The 13,841-nt window shown below is 36.4% G+C and overlaps 1 protein-coding gene across 2 annotated transcripts in view; it reads right to left on the reverse strand.

Annotated features, from left to right (window-relative positions):
• Positions 1 to 13,841, reverse strand: part of LOC127643278 (metal cation symporter ZIP14-like) — a 32,170-nt gene that overhangs the window by 11,488 nt on the left and 6,841 nt on the right. For both annotated transcript variants that reach the window (XM_052125947.1, XM_052125948.1), the window contains exons 2-3: positions 7,655 to 7,943; positions 5,019 to 5,190 (exon numbers count right to left, since the gene is read on the reverse strand). In XM_052125947.1, coding sequence (XP_051981907.1) covers positions 5,019 to 5,190; positions 7,655 to 7,918 — 436 coding nt within the window. In that variant the 5' untranslated portion in view covers positions 7,919 to 7,943. The remainder of the gene's footprint in view (positions 1 to 5,018; positions 5,191 to 7,654; positions 7,944 to 13,841) is intronic.

Raw genomic sequence — 13,841 nt, forward strand, 5'->3', positions numbered from 1 at the left:
CTGGAATCTCTGGATATACAAGATTTCTGATATCAACACAATACTGAACGATTGGGCGTGCAGTTTGAGAGAGAATGTCATTACCTGGGAGTGGACCATAGTTGGTGGTTTGTGTTTAAATATCAGAATTCTCTAAAACAATGTTCCCTCTAATTTTTGTTGTTGCTGAGTAAATCCTAATTCTATTGGGCAGAACCTTTGGCCAACTGAGCGGAGTCACTCTCTCACACACTCTCACTAGGTTAAAAAGGTTTTAGATGGAGCATTGCATGTCATACCGGTCAACTTTTTAAAAGTTTCATATAATCTCAACTACTATATCCATGCTAAAGTTTTATAGATAGGCTTTTGTTTTAGTTTACAAAAATACATTTACATAAATGAGTTCTGTGAAACGTCTGGTAAAATAACAAAATCACATATTATAGTGTGCTTGTGAACATGCTTCCAACTCGCTGCTCTCAAAACCTTCTCTCCTAAATGCCCCAGCATACTTCGAACACATGCCCATTAAATTCTCTGAACTCTCTTAGTCTTTGCTTTTTATACCTCCTGCCTACACAAGAGATATTTCAGTTGAGATTTTGAAAGACTCCCTGAACAAACAGCCTCCCTTCATTTCTGTCTGGCCAGAATATAGCAATTAAATCCAGATGTGACTGGCATCTACATATACAAGCTGTAGCAACTGTAAAAGTTAAGATATGACATGATTCTTCCAAACTGGCTATCATGCCTATAAATCTATTATATACAGGAACATATACAATAGGCCAAAAACATATCTGGATACTTAAGACACAGACAAACACACACACACACACACACACACACACACACACACACACACACACACACACACACACACACACACACACACACACGTTGTGTTTCCATGTTTTATGGGGACTTTCCATAGAAATAATGGTTTTTATACTGTACAAACTATATATTTAACCCTACCCCTAAACCTCATAGAAAACTTTCTGAATTTTTACATTTTCAAAAAACATAATTTAGTATGATTTATAAGATGTTTTCCACATGGGGACCGGCAAAAAGTCAAACATTTGGTCCCCACAAAGTGATAAATACACGCTCTCACACACACACACACACACGCGCGCACACACACACACACAGAGACGCACAGACAGACACAAGCAGTGCTGCAGACCAACTGCGACAGCAGATTGTCACTTTGTGCTTTCACGCCAACAAAACATTTATTGAAAAGTGATTTATAGGTTACCACACAAATAGCTCCCTTCATTAACGGCCAATAATTATAAAATGGTTATTGAGAGTGGGCGATAATTGAGAACAATTACAAAACTTGATCGTCATAAAATCTAATTTACATAAGTAGGAGCGTCACATTTACATCCAAATTTTAATTAATTTATGCAGAACCCAAAGAGTGGTTAAAGTTAAAGTGGTTAAATAAATTGTCTCGAATTAGTCAGACTTACTGAACAAACAGTGGTGTTTGAGTATCTGCCTCTGCGTATGGAACTTGCATCAAGCAAGATAGATGTCTTTCTTCAAACAATGGGTGAGTAGGCCCTTACAGAATATACAACTACATTTGGATTATTAGACAATGTCGACAAAAAGGATCTGCAGAGTTTTACATTCAAAGGCATGTAATTGACACAGAGAATAAATAGTTAAAACTCTTCACATGTGCTGACGCTCATGACCGCTACTGAACATCTGATCTGAACACAAAGAACGATCATGCACACAGACGGATCTACTTCTGTCTGTTCTCTATAATATATAATCAAATGTATATTTCTGCAAGCATGTTTAAACTGGTTAACTGTGTCTAAGGCAGGCAAAGGCGTTTGTTTCCAAAACGAGTTTGCACGCCACTGCGTAATACACACAAACTACCGCGTGATGGCAGGTTCATAAACTGTGAACAATGGTAGCTTATTGTATAAATTAATATGTCCAAAAAACGATGATGTCATACTTTGTAGTAGTGCTATCATGGCGTAATAATCTGTTTGGTTGTAAAATGTATTACCTGAATGAAATGAGATCGATTGTATCGATCCTGTGGAATCATTAATTCACAGACAGCATGTTCAATTAATAAAGATCTTCATCGCTGACGCTGGCAAAAAATGTGATGCATTTGAAAATTTGCTCTCACTTGACTGTACTGTAGCGTTAGGTCCACGGCCAATTCATCCAACGCATGTTCTCAAATCTTCCTGTTAGGCGACTTCGAGTCGAGTGTGAATTGAAAGCGCTTCAGGCGATTCAGTGCGCGAGGAACTGAACAGATCATTCAAACTGATTCGCGAACCGATTTAGACAGATCTGCCAACTTGTTTGATGAAGTCTTTGAACAGAATCGACTCAAAAGAGTGATTCATTTGTGAATTGAGAGTCAGCTCATGCCCAGAAAAAAATACAGCTCGCTTGGAATAAACTCATTAAAATTTTCCCCAAAAAATCCTCAAGTAAATGTAGGCCTACTTTGTTACTACCCACCTCTGGTTAAATGCAGAACATCTTCGCAATTGGTGGTGGCTCTCTCAGCTAATAGCCTCCTGGCTATCGTTAGCTTCACTTCATTATTATAAGAGGCTTCATAAAAGTCTAAATTTCAACATATTGTGTTGGAAAATAGGTTAATAGTGCTTGTTTTCTTTATTCAGTGTGATATAAGTACTTGTAGTACAAAAAAATGTTTTTTAAAAAAGGGTCTGAAACTCAATTACACAGGTAGTGTAATAAACATGTACGGCTTACGATCGGTGTGGAACATGCCTCATGAGGTTTGTTTTCCAACCGGAACTTTCTGCTGAATCTAGACTTTTTGCTGTTCTTCAGGTCACACTTTAAGTGAAGATTAAACTTAACACAAAACAAGTTTGAAAGAACACTCTGATCTGACTTTCTTAGTCACAGATTAAGCTGTGAATCAGCTGAATGTATTTGTTCAAGGACCCTCATTTGATGGCAGAGTCAATGATTGTCTAGCATATACAGCAGATGCACTATGATCTAGTCTACTGTAAATATGTAAAGACGTCTTTGTACTTTATCCATACTGATAACATTTGACGTGATCCAACTTTAACTTAGGGATTACTTGGGGACGTGCAAAACATCATGGCTTTAAGAAAATATTAAAATACCTGTTTAAGAGAACTTTTCATGTCATTCGGTGCACACAAACAGTTAACAGATTGTAAAATGTCAGCAAAATAAAAATAAAAAAAATCCCGAAAAGCGTGTCAATTCTTCAATGTTTAAATACTTAATCATTCTCAGTTTAAAATGCAGACACAACTATAACTAAGCCATTCGTAGGTTGATTTCAACAAAGCTTAAACACTCTGGCACTATCAAAACAGTGCTCTATTTGTTTGAGCATACTGACCAGCCAGACAAAATTCTACAAACAATACCCCATAATGACAACGTGAAAGAAGTTTCTTTGAAATCTTTACAAATTTATTAAAAAAATTAATAAAAAAAAAAAAAAAAAAACACATGCACATAAGTATTCACAGCCTTTGCCATGACACTCAAAATTGAGCTCAGGTGCATCCTGTTTCCACTGATCATCCTTGAGATGTTTCTACAACTTGACTGGAGTCCACCTGTGGTAAATTCAGTTGATTGGACATGATTTGGAAAGGCACACACCTGTCTATATAAGGCCCCACAGTTAACAGTGCATGTCAGAGCACAAACCAAGCCATGAAGTCCAAAGAATTGTCTGTAGACCTCTGAGACAGGATTATATCGAGGCATAGATATGGGGAAGGGTACAGAAAAATGTCTGCAGCATTGAAGGTCCCAATGAGCACAGTGGCCTCCATCATCCGTAAATGGAAGAAGTTTGGAAGCACCAGGACTCTTCATAGAGCTGGCCGCCAGGCCAAACTGAGCGATCGGGGGACAAAAGCCTTGGTCAGACAGGTGACCAAGAACCCAAATGGTCACTCTGACATAGCTCCAGCATTTCTCTGTGGAGAGAGGAGAACCTTCCAAAAGAACAACCATCTCTGCAGCACTCCACCAATCAGGCCTGTATGGTAAAGTGGCCAGACAGAAGCCACCTCAGGAAAAGGCACATGACAGCTCGCCTGGAGTTTGCCAAAAGGCACCTGAAGGACTCCCAGACCACGAGAAACAAAATTCTCTGGTTTGATGAAACAAAGATTGAACTCCTTGCTCTGAATGGCAAGCATCATGTATGGAGGACAACAGGCACCGCTCATCACCTGCCAATACCATCCCTACAGTGAAGCATGGTGGTGGCAGCATCACACTGTGGGGATGTTTTTCAGCGGCAGGAACTGGGAGACTGGTCCAGATCGAGGGAAAGATGAATGCAGCAATGTACAGCGACATCCTTGATGAAAACCTGCTCCAAAGCACTCGGGACCTCAGACTGGGGTGACGGTTCATCTTCCAACAGCACAACGACCCCAAGCACACAGCCAAGATAACAAAGGAGTGGCTTTGGGAGAACTCTGAATGTCCTTGAGTGGCCCAGCCAGAGCCCAGACTTGAACCTGATTGAACATCTCTGGAGAGATCTGAAAATGGCTGTGCACCGATGCTCCCCATCCAACCTGATGGAGCTAGAGAGGTGCTGTAAAGAAGTATGGGAGAAACTGCCCAAAAATAGGTGTGCCAAGCTTGTAGCATCATACACAAAAAGACTTGAGGCTGTAATTGGTGCCAAAGATGCTTCAACAAAGTATTGAGCAAAGGCTGTGAATACTTATGTACATGTGATTTTTTTCTTCGTTTTTTATTTTTAATAAATTTGCAAAGATTTCAAACAAACTTCTTTCACGTTGTCATTATGGGGTATTTTTGTAGAATTTTGAGGAAAATAATGAATTTAATAAATTTTGGAATAAGGCTGTAACATACAAAATGTGGAAAAAGTGAAGCGCTGTGAATACTTTCTGGATGCACTGTACATTCGTAGTCCATAAATAAACTTTCTATATCACCATGTGTTATTTCAACCTTACCCTCGGCATCAGAGGGTCCGGGACTGGTCTCGGACTCCTGGTCCTGTTGAGACTTGCATGCTTGTGAGTCCAGTTGCTGTATCATGGTGGGGCAGATGTCCTGTAGACCCTGTTCATCTAAACGGGACTGCTCATTCATCCCATACACTGCCAGAGTGTCTACTGCCAAGCACTGACAGCACAGGAAAGAGGTCTTAATTACTCATTACACAGGAAATATATTGCATTACAGAATTCAAAGCACAAGGTTTGAGCTATGGAGCAAATACACCATAGGACACAGACCACAGATTTGAAATTCAGGTTTGAAATCATTCAAGGTTTAAACTTATTTTCAAGTCGGTGCAACCTTGAAAAATAGGTAAAGGGTAAAAATGCAGAAAACATATCCTCTCATGAATAAGAATAAAATGCATTAATTTGCAACAGGGGGGTTATGATAGAAATGCCAACGTCAAATTAAATAAAAAAAAAAAAAGACAAGTAGTATAGCAGTCTGCTCAAATGAACAAAATATGAAAGGTGCTCTTTAATAGAGAAAAGAAACTCACATAATCGAAAAATAGGTTTCAATGCAAACATCAATTGTTAGATAAAACCACCTTTATTGGATTGGCTATTTCATAGGGTACCCTAAAGAAGGCAGAAGTGCTGATATGTGTGGGTTTGCAATCCATTTTTTTATTTTATTGCTTACAGTTTTTCAATTGCTTCTACTATTAAATAGCCAATGCAACAAAGGCGGATTTATCCAACAATGAAGTGTGCCTTGGAACCTATCATACATATATGTGTGTATTTCATATATATTATTATTAATTGTATTGCTGGGGAAACTGGTCCTGCACAAGAGTAGAAAGCATAGCAAATCAATAAAAAAATAAATACAATTGAGACTGCACGGCGAGGCATTATATATTGAATAAAGAGGCAGGATTCTTCTTAAAGACTCTCTAAGGAACAAAACAAAGTTCATTTACATTCCAAATGAGGGCCCTTTAAATGTTCCTCATTTTGTCCTACAGTATAATACCATAACACTCTCTGTGGAGATGAGAAATAATTACAGCTTGATAAGGCCTTATATCACTGTGGACAATATGATACAGAACAAAACGTTACTCATAACACAAGAGAGAAGCTACAACAAACAATTCCTCTGATAAAATTCTTAATAACATAACATTATGTTACAACATTTTTTCTGCAACTTTGCAGGACTTTGAAGGCATTTAATAATGTAATAATAAGCAAGATTATGGCTTCACTTGCAACAGTGACTTTTAGATCACTTGCAGAAATGCACATTATACAGTATTTCAGCAACATTAGCTGATATTAGTGTTTTTTTTTTTTTTTTTACATAATCTGGATTGATTACGTTTTGTAATTTCAATCCTAAACAATAATGTTTTTATAATTTCTAAAATCTGCTATGGCAAGCCGTTTTAGCTTTTATAAATTCGCAGAATATGAATTGTTCCGCCACCCAGATTGAGGCGAGTAAATGTGCCACTACGATGATCTAGAGAGTAGTTGAGATTGGGCATTCCAAAATTGGGGAGAAAAGGGGATATAAAAAAATACAATTTTTTTTTTTGGAAATGCCAATGGTTGATATCAACAACTGGCATTTCCACTAGTAAAAATTACAATGTTCATATCAAGAATTAGAATTTTAACTAGTGAAAATGTAATTATTGATATCAACAATTCATATCCTGCGAATAAAAAAAAAAAGAAAAAGTCAATTTGTCAATCTACCGTACATCTGCAATATCAGAATTTTGCCTTACCAAACAGTACCAGTTAATTATCGGTTTCGGACGATATTTCAATCCTGGTGCATCGCTTACTACAGTAAGTCAGCTTTAATTATTTCTGTAACTATCCTAAATAAGGCCATTTTACATTTAGGATAATGGAAAATCAACAGGTACCTTATAACATTGATGAATAAATTCAGATTATAAAACACATGAGAGCTGTATACCATCCAGCCATGTATGTGATATGACAGTAAAAACTAAGAGAACAAACTCTAGTTCAGCCCCTAGTGTTGTGACAGATGGCATGGCAGAGTATTAGTCCCTGCCATGTCTAATAAAGCACACCAGGCAGATCAACGCCTTCTGTGTCAAGAGTAAATCAGAGGCGACATCAAGCTTTGAACATTTTTAAAACATCCCTCGTAAAGCAAAGCATGTGAACTAAAGCAGGAGAACATGACTTTCAGAACATCAAGTTAAGATGATTCTTGGAACTTGGAAAAAATCAAGAGAGATCACAGCTAGTTACTAAGAACTCTTGAAAAATGCTTTACTTATGGTCTGGAAACTAAATTAAGTTAATTCTGTATTTTGTTTTCTCTCAATTCAAATATATAGCGTAAATGACACAATTGTAAACTCAAAAGGTTGCAAAGCATTAAATCCTGTCAGCTGTAATTTTGCATGTGTGCAATCAGCTAATAAAATGCACGAAAAGACTAACAAACAGCCAATCAGTTGTGCTAAAATACCTGCATTTGGCAGGCAGAAGGTGTTAATTCTGTTTCTTGGGTAACAAACACATTTTTAAAAAATGTCATTCCTATAGCCTAATTCTTTTCTGCAATCTTGTTGAGATAGACTCACTTTGGATGTATTAGTTTTGGTGGGCTTTGTTTGTAAGCTGTGGTTTCCAATCTGTCCTCCATTTAACCGCACAAGAAGCGATCGAAGCTGGGGGACAGAGATGGTGGTGTTGTCACCATAGCGCATCAGCAGTTCCTGAAGGACTTGAGATAGTCCATCCTGACCACAAACACCTCCTATTGGCCACTGCAGCAGGGCCAGAGTCAGGGACAGGCCAAGGGTCAAGGTCAGCTGTCTGCAGCCATTGGTTGGTCTCAGGGTCATGACTCTACCAGTGGCACTTCAAGCACTACATAGAGAGAAGGAAAGAGAGAGAGCAAGGAAGGAAGGGAGGTTAATACATGATAAATCACAACACAAAAGTTTGCAACATCACTTTACAACAAACTGACTGCCCATCATGAAGTTAAGCTTTTGGAGAAAACCATTATACTCTTCAAGCTTGGCCAACAGAATGTTTCTGAAGTCCCTTAAAACTTTGAACTTCTCGAACATTGCTAAGTCTTAAATATACCAACTGTTTTTGGTGATGGGATCAGGTCATGTAACTGGTGGGACTCGACCAGGTTTCTCTCACATGAGCACAATGGTTCACTGTGTCTGAAGCACATGCTCCAACCACTCGAGCATGGCTCTGACACCAATTATTTTTTAAGGTAACAACATTTAAAAAAAAGAAAAGTATAAGAATGATTTTGATTTTTATATGGTCCATGTGCAACAACTAAGTATCCTGCCACTAGCTGAGCTAACTATAGCCTTACCAGCCAACAGAACACCAACAGGTAGACTGTGATAAACTATAGCAGGTCTCCCCTAATAATGGAGCTGTTGATTATGGCTCTTGCCCAGGACCAAACAGGACACAGAAGAACAGGTTTTCTTGAGCACAGACTCAATGTCTGTGAAGGTTTCCATTCATCCTGATGAATGAAGACATTTTTTTCAAATCAACAAGAAACACAGTCCAGCTGGGAATGAATGAACTCAACCTAACATACATTACTGAATGATTCACAAACATCAGATAATTGGCCCCAAAGGGGGCAATGGAAATTTGTAGAGGGAGGGGCAAAGCAAACTTCAGTTCAGACGTTTCCATTGAGGCCTCAATATGTTGAGAAGATGGAACCCACACCGAGTAGTATTATAACCTCCGACTACCTCACTGCAAATTATTAAATTGGAGAATTACACAACAGCTGTTTTATTCCAAGTTTATTATTACAAATATTTGTAGAATTTGAGCGTCAAAAAGCATAGCTTAGCAAAGTATACAGTAGCCTATATAATCAATATTCTCAATGATTTTAATCATTCAAATTTTGTGTGTGAATTTTAACTGCAAATCACATAAAAGAATAGAGGTAGACCGATATATCAGTTTTACTGATCAATCATGCTGATAGTTGCTTTTTGGAACTATCGTATATAGTTAAATATCTATGCCGAGTGTTGCTAATAGTTTTTTTTTTATTATTTTGCTTTCCTCCGTAGCTGGTGCTGGAGGATTCTACAGTTAGAATAACAAGGTTCTACAGTTTAACAGCAGCCTCTATAGGGGAAATAAAAAAATATATCAATGACTGACAATATTCATCCATATTTTTATCTTCACTTCAAATGCATATTCTGTTATTTTGATTGGACAATGACCCCAAGCATACCTCCAAAGTTATGGCAAAATGGCTTACGGACAACAAACTCAAGGTATTGGAGTGGCCATCATAAAGCCAAACCTCAATCCGGAAGAACATTTGTGGGCAGAACTGAAAAAGCGTGTGCAAAAAAAGCGTAACAATAATTCAATGTATAATGATGAAATAATTATACATAGTTATCTTTAAATATTTAAAAATGATCGATCTATCTATCTATCTATCTATCTATCTATATATATATATATATTACATTCTTGTAGCAGAAGATTTAATCATTGATAAGACAATACAAAAAGTGAATTTACAATGTATTGTTTACTACCATATTATTGATCATAAGTCAATTATTGGCATACAGTTCACAGCAATCCATTTCACAAGTGAATTTGTCAATCAGTTCGAGATATATTATGAGGGCTTGTTTAAGGACCCATCAATGAACACCTGCGTCAGACATGCTTGTGTAGCATCTAGGGATGCACCGATTGTGAAATTCTGGGCCAATTAATTTTTTTGGTTTGTTTATTTTGTTTTTGTTGTTAATTAATCCCTTTTGTGGCAGTGAAACAAAGAAATCTTCATTATAAAAAAATAAATGAGCTGTTTTTAAGTCTTTCAGCCCTGCATCACACTATCTTTGAATGAGCACAAATTCAATCATACAAATTTTTGAAACAACGTTTAATAAAACCTCCTTTCAAATAACAATTACTTTTAAAGAGCCTTTTTAACCTGCTATACAGCAGAATTTTTCACTAAATCACAGACCAGACAGTAAAATACTCCCACACCACCGACATTTTCTTGCACTTATTTGAAAACAAACCACACGTGCGCACGGCATCCACTGCCCTCTTACGTCATGCCAGAATCATGTCTAGCCAGTGGCTGTGGGTGGTATTATAGTACCACCTGTTGGATCTTCTCCGAAATTGCAGCTGGGTAGGCAAATGTTGTCCAAGTCGACCGCAAATAACCAAGACATATAATCAGATAAACGTTGGCCACTGCCATCAGTGAATGACATCGTATTTGCCGATAGGCCGATCTCAGTCAACAAGGCGAATATCAGCTGATACCGATGTTTGGCCGATACATCGGTGCATCCCTAGTAGCGTCTCGGGTGTGTTGCGTCATAAACATCAAATTATATATAGTTTAATACTTAGAACACATCTTGAGATCATCTAGTTCAAATTTGAGCTCCATCAAGTGTTTTGAACGCAAGAAAGTAACGCATGTTTGTTGTGTTGTGCTGCCTGCTGAAAGGTTGTTTTGTTCACTGTATAAACTGCGCGCAGCCATACAGCAGAAGTTTCACTTACTGCCCTCAGGAGTAAACAGGTGATACTACAAGCTTGCATTTCTCTTCCTTATTACGGTCCAGGGGCATTGCAATTAATTGCGTTATTTTTTTACGTATTATATTTAATAAAATTAATAGCACTGAATTAACACATTATATCGACAGCCCTAATATATATATATATATATATATATATATATATATATATATATATATATATAAATAAATAAATAAATATAAACACACACACACCATTTATATACTGTATGTAAACACACAAAATCCTTAATTTTGTGAATATACAGGCAATTAAAAGCTTAATTTGGAAAATACTTGGATATAGAGCATTTGTTACAGAGCCAAGTCTCTGTCATTTCGGCTTGTGTATTTTGGGCTTGTTCATAGTCCTGCCTTGTGCTCCAAATCCAAAATCTTTTCTGGGTTTAATTGGGATTTGGGTTGCACAATAAACTGTTTCAAGGATTTTATTCATTTTAGACTCTTTTATCCTCTGTGTCTATGCCTGTCATAGTAAAGCAAGGCTAAGAATTGTTTTTTTTTATATAAATCATTTTAAAACCTATATCGGCCAATTAATCTATTATCTGCCTTTTCCACCACCTTTGTTATTGTAATTGGCAAAATCCACTACTTCCAAGTAAATTCTTATTTTGCTAGTGTATATGGTTTTGGACAGTGGGGATTTTTGTCAAAGAATCGCAGCTTACATCCAAACTTTTGAACATTTAGGTAACTTCAAGAACAAGAAACAGCATTTCAATTTCCTTATGGGTAGTTTAAAATCTGATCACTATAACAGCTTTGGGCTTAATTGCTAAGACCCATAAATTGATAAAAATAATTTTTGTAAACTTTATTAAAATCTTTAAGTCTATTCAGCCAATTTGTAGACAGAAGTGCATTCTGCGACTTGCCTGCACCCAGGTTTATCTGGGTCAGAGAAGGAAATATACACAGATGAAGTGCCATTAAACCTTCATGAAGGACCTTCAATAACAGACAGTCACAAACAGTGCAAAGACTCACCTCGCTTAACCTTAACTGGCCAGATCTTAAGTTGAATTTAGAGTCCTTTAGAAACAGAAGTGGCCTAGAAAGAGAACGAAATAAAAGGACAACTATATGTCCTTGACTTGGAGTCGTATATGTGCTTGTGAAAGAGAAGTAAAACCTGTTCACTGAAGTTGATTCAAATAACCATCAAGATGAATAATAGGAAAGATTGATGATTTTTTTTTTCACTCTAAATGTATCTGATTTATTTGAAAGAAGTTGAATATTGATTTAAGGATGGCAAGTGATGCTTAATGCGTTGAGTCCTGCCTCATCCATTAGGGTGTATGATATAGCATGTGTGTAAAACTGCATGAGAACATGTTGAAAAACATGGAGGTGTGTGAAGGACAGGTTAACAACAGTGATGAGGTTGTGGTATGCTGACTACACACATGCGTGTTTATAGGTTGACAACACAGAGGTTATGTGATCCTCTCTGACTTATTGGTAATTTATGAGTACCTATAACTCCAAAGGCAAAATGTGCTTTGTAGTGCACACACTTTGAATATTTGTTTATTAGGAAAACAATTAAACAAATTTATGAAAGTCAAAAAGACCAAATCTATATCTATAATCTATAATACCTAATTCACATGATATTTACTTGAAACTCAATTCAATTAAATTCTACTGCTTTACAATTTAAAATGCTGCAGTGCAAATTCACAGATTTTCATGTAGAAAGTTCTGCAGCAAATAAACTCTAAAATGCAAATTCATAGAAATGCACCATAAAATGACTGCAAAGGGCAACAGTGCTATAAACCATGAGTGCTATATTCTTTTTCCTACTTTTACTGGCTGAATAGAGTAAATCCTCAATCCAACTAAAATAATGAATCATGCCACAACAACTCATTAACCCGCTGTTTCCCACAAGCATAATGTATCTCAGATAATGGCAGTGTCATACTGACCCTGTCTTAAAAAAATAAAAGTGAAAAACTTAAAGAGATGGTGGCCTGACACAGGACTTAAGTTATTTACTTCCTCCACGTACATACTTAGGGATGAATAACTTAGACAAAAAATGAAATTGTTAATATTTTTAAAAAATATTGCAATTGCAATTTGAACTGCAATATAAATACCATAAAAAAAAAATGGGTTTCCTTCAGACCAAAATTAATTCATGGGCAAACATGCTCTACCAGAGATGGGTCACTTCTAAAGACTTTCATAGTCCACTGCTTAACACAAGCACAAAAAGGCTATCTCAGTAAACCTGAGATCCACTTCTTAAGCTGGCCCCACTTGAAAACTTTCCACATCATAGGGTTGCTCCGATACCAAAATGTAGGCTTCGGTACCATACCAGCCCTGGTACCTCGTATCGATAGTAAATTGATACTATAATAAACAAATAAAAAGCCTCAGATTTTAGATGAAAATACACAGAAAATTACTTGATTAAAAAAGAACTGCATAAAGTCTCACAGATACAAATGTGTTTTCCGTTATAATTTTTCTGTATTCCATATTAAATGTTTTAATTAAATGTTATGATAAAATGGTCTTTAATCAAATTGATACATGCAGCTTTAAATCAAATAAAAATGTAATAATTACTATTATTATTTTTTTTTACAAACAAATTGCAATTTTTGTTTTGTCTGAGCTTCACAGTATTAATGAAAACAATAATTAAACAAAATCTCATGCGGCACAAGGCTGCTATGGTAAAGCACTTGCATTTGTGATGTTGCGTACAGATAATAATAATTATAATAGTAATAATAATCATATTATTAAAACAACCATTTAATATTACATAATTGTTATTATGAGCATTATTGCTACTTTTTGAATATTACATTTTAAAACAGTAGTTATATTTTTCCTGTCTTCAATTTCACGCATCCAGTTGAATAGCTTTCATTTAACCAGGACTTTTATTTTGACAAGACTTTGAGTTCTTCCTGTTTTAGACAAGTTAGTTATATCACACTTCCCATTAAAGGGTAACTAAACCCTAAATCAACTTTTTTTAGTTAATGATCTGTAAGCATGGGGCTTTATTAGTACTGGTCATTGATTCAAGTAATTTTTTTGACATTTGTGTATAAAGTGTTTTAATTCTACAATATATGGTGTAAAAACGTCTGAGTGCTGCCCTCTTCAGGTTGAACGGTGGCTACTG

Source organism: Xyrauchen texanus, chromosome 4 (genome assembly GCF_025860055.1).
Source record: "Xyrauchen texanus isolate HMW12.3.18 chromosome 4, RBS_HiC_50CHRs, whole genome shotgun sequence".
Taxonomy (NCBI): Eukaryota; Metazoa; Chordata; class Actinopteri; order Cypriniformes; family Catostomidae; genus Xyrauchen; species Xyrauchen texanus.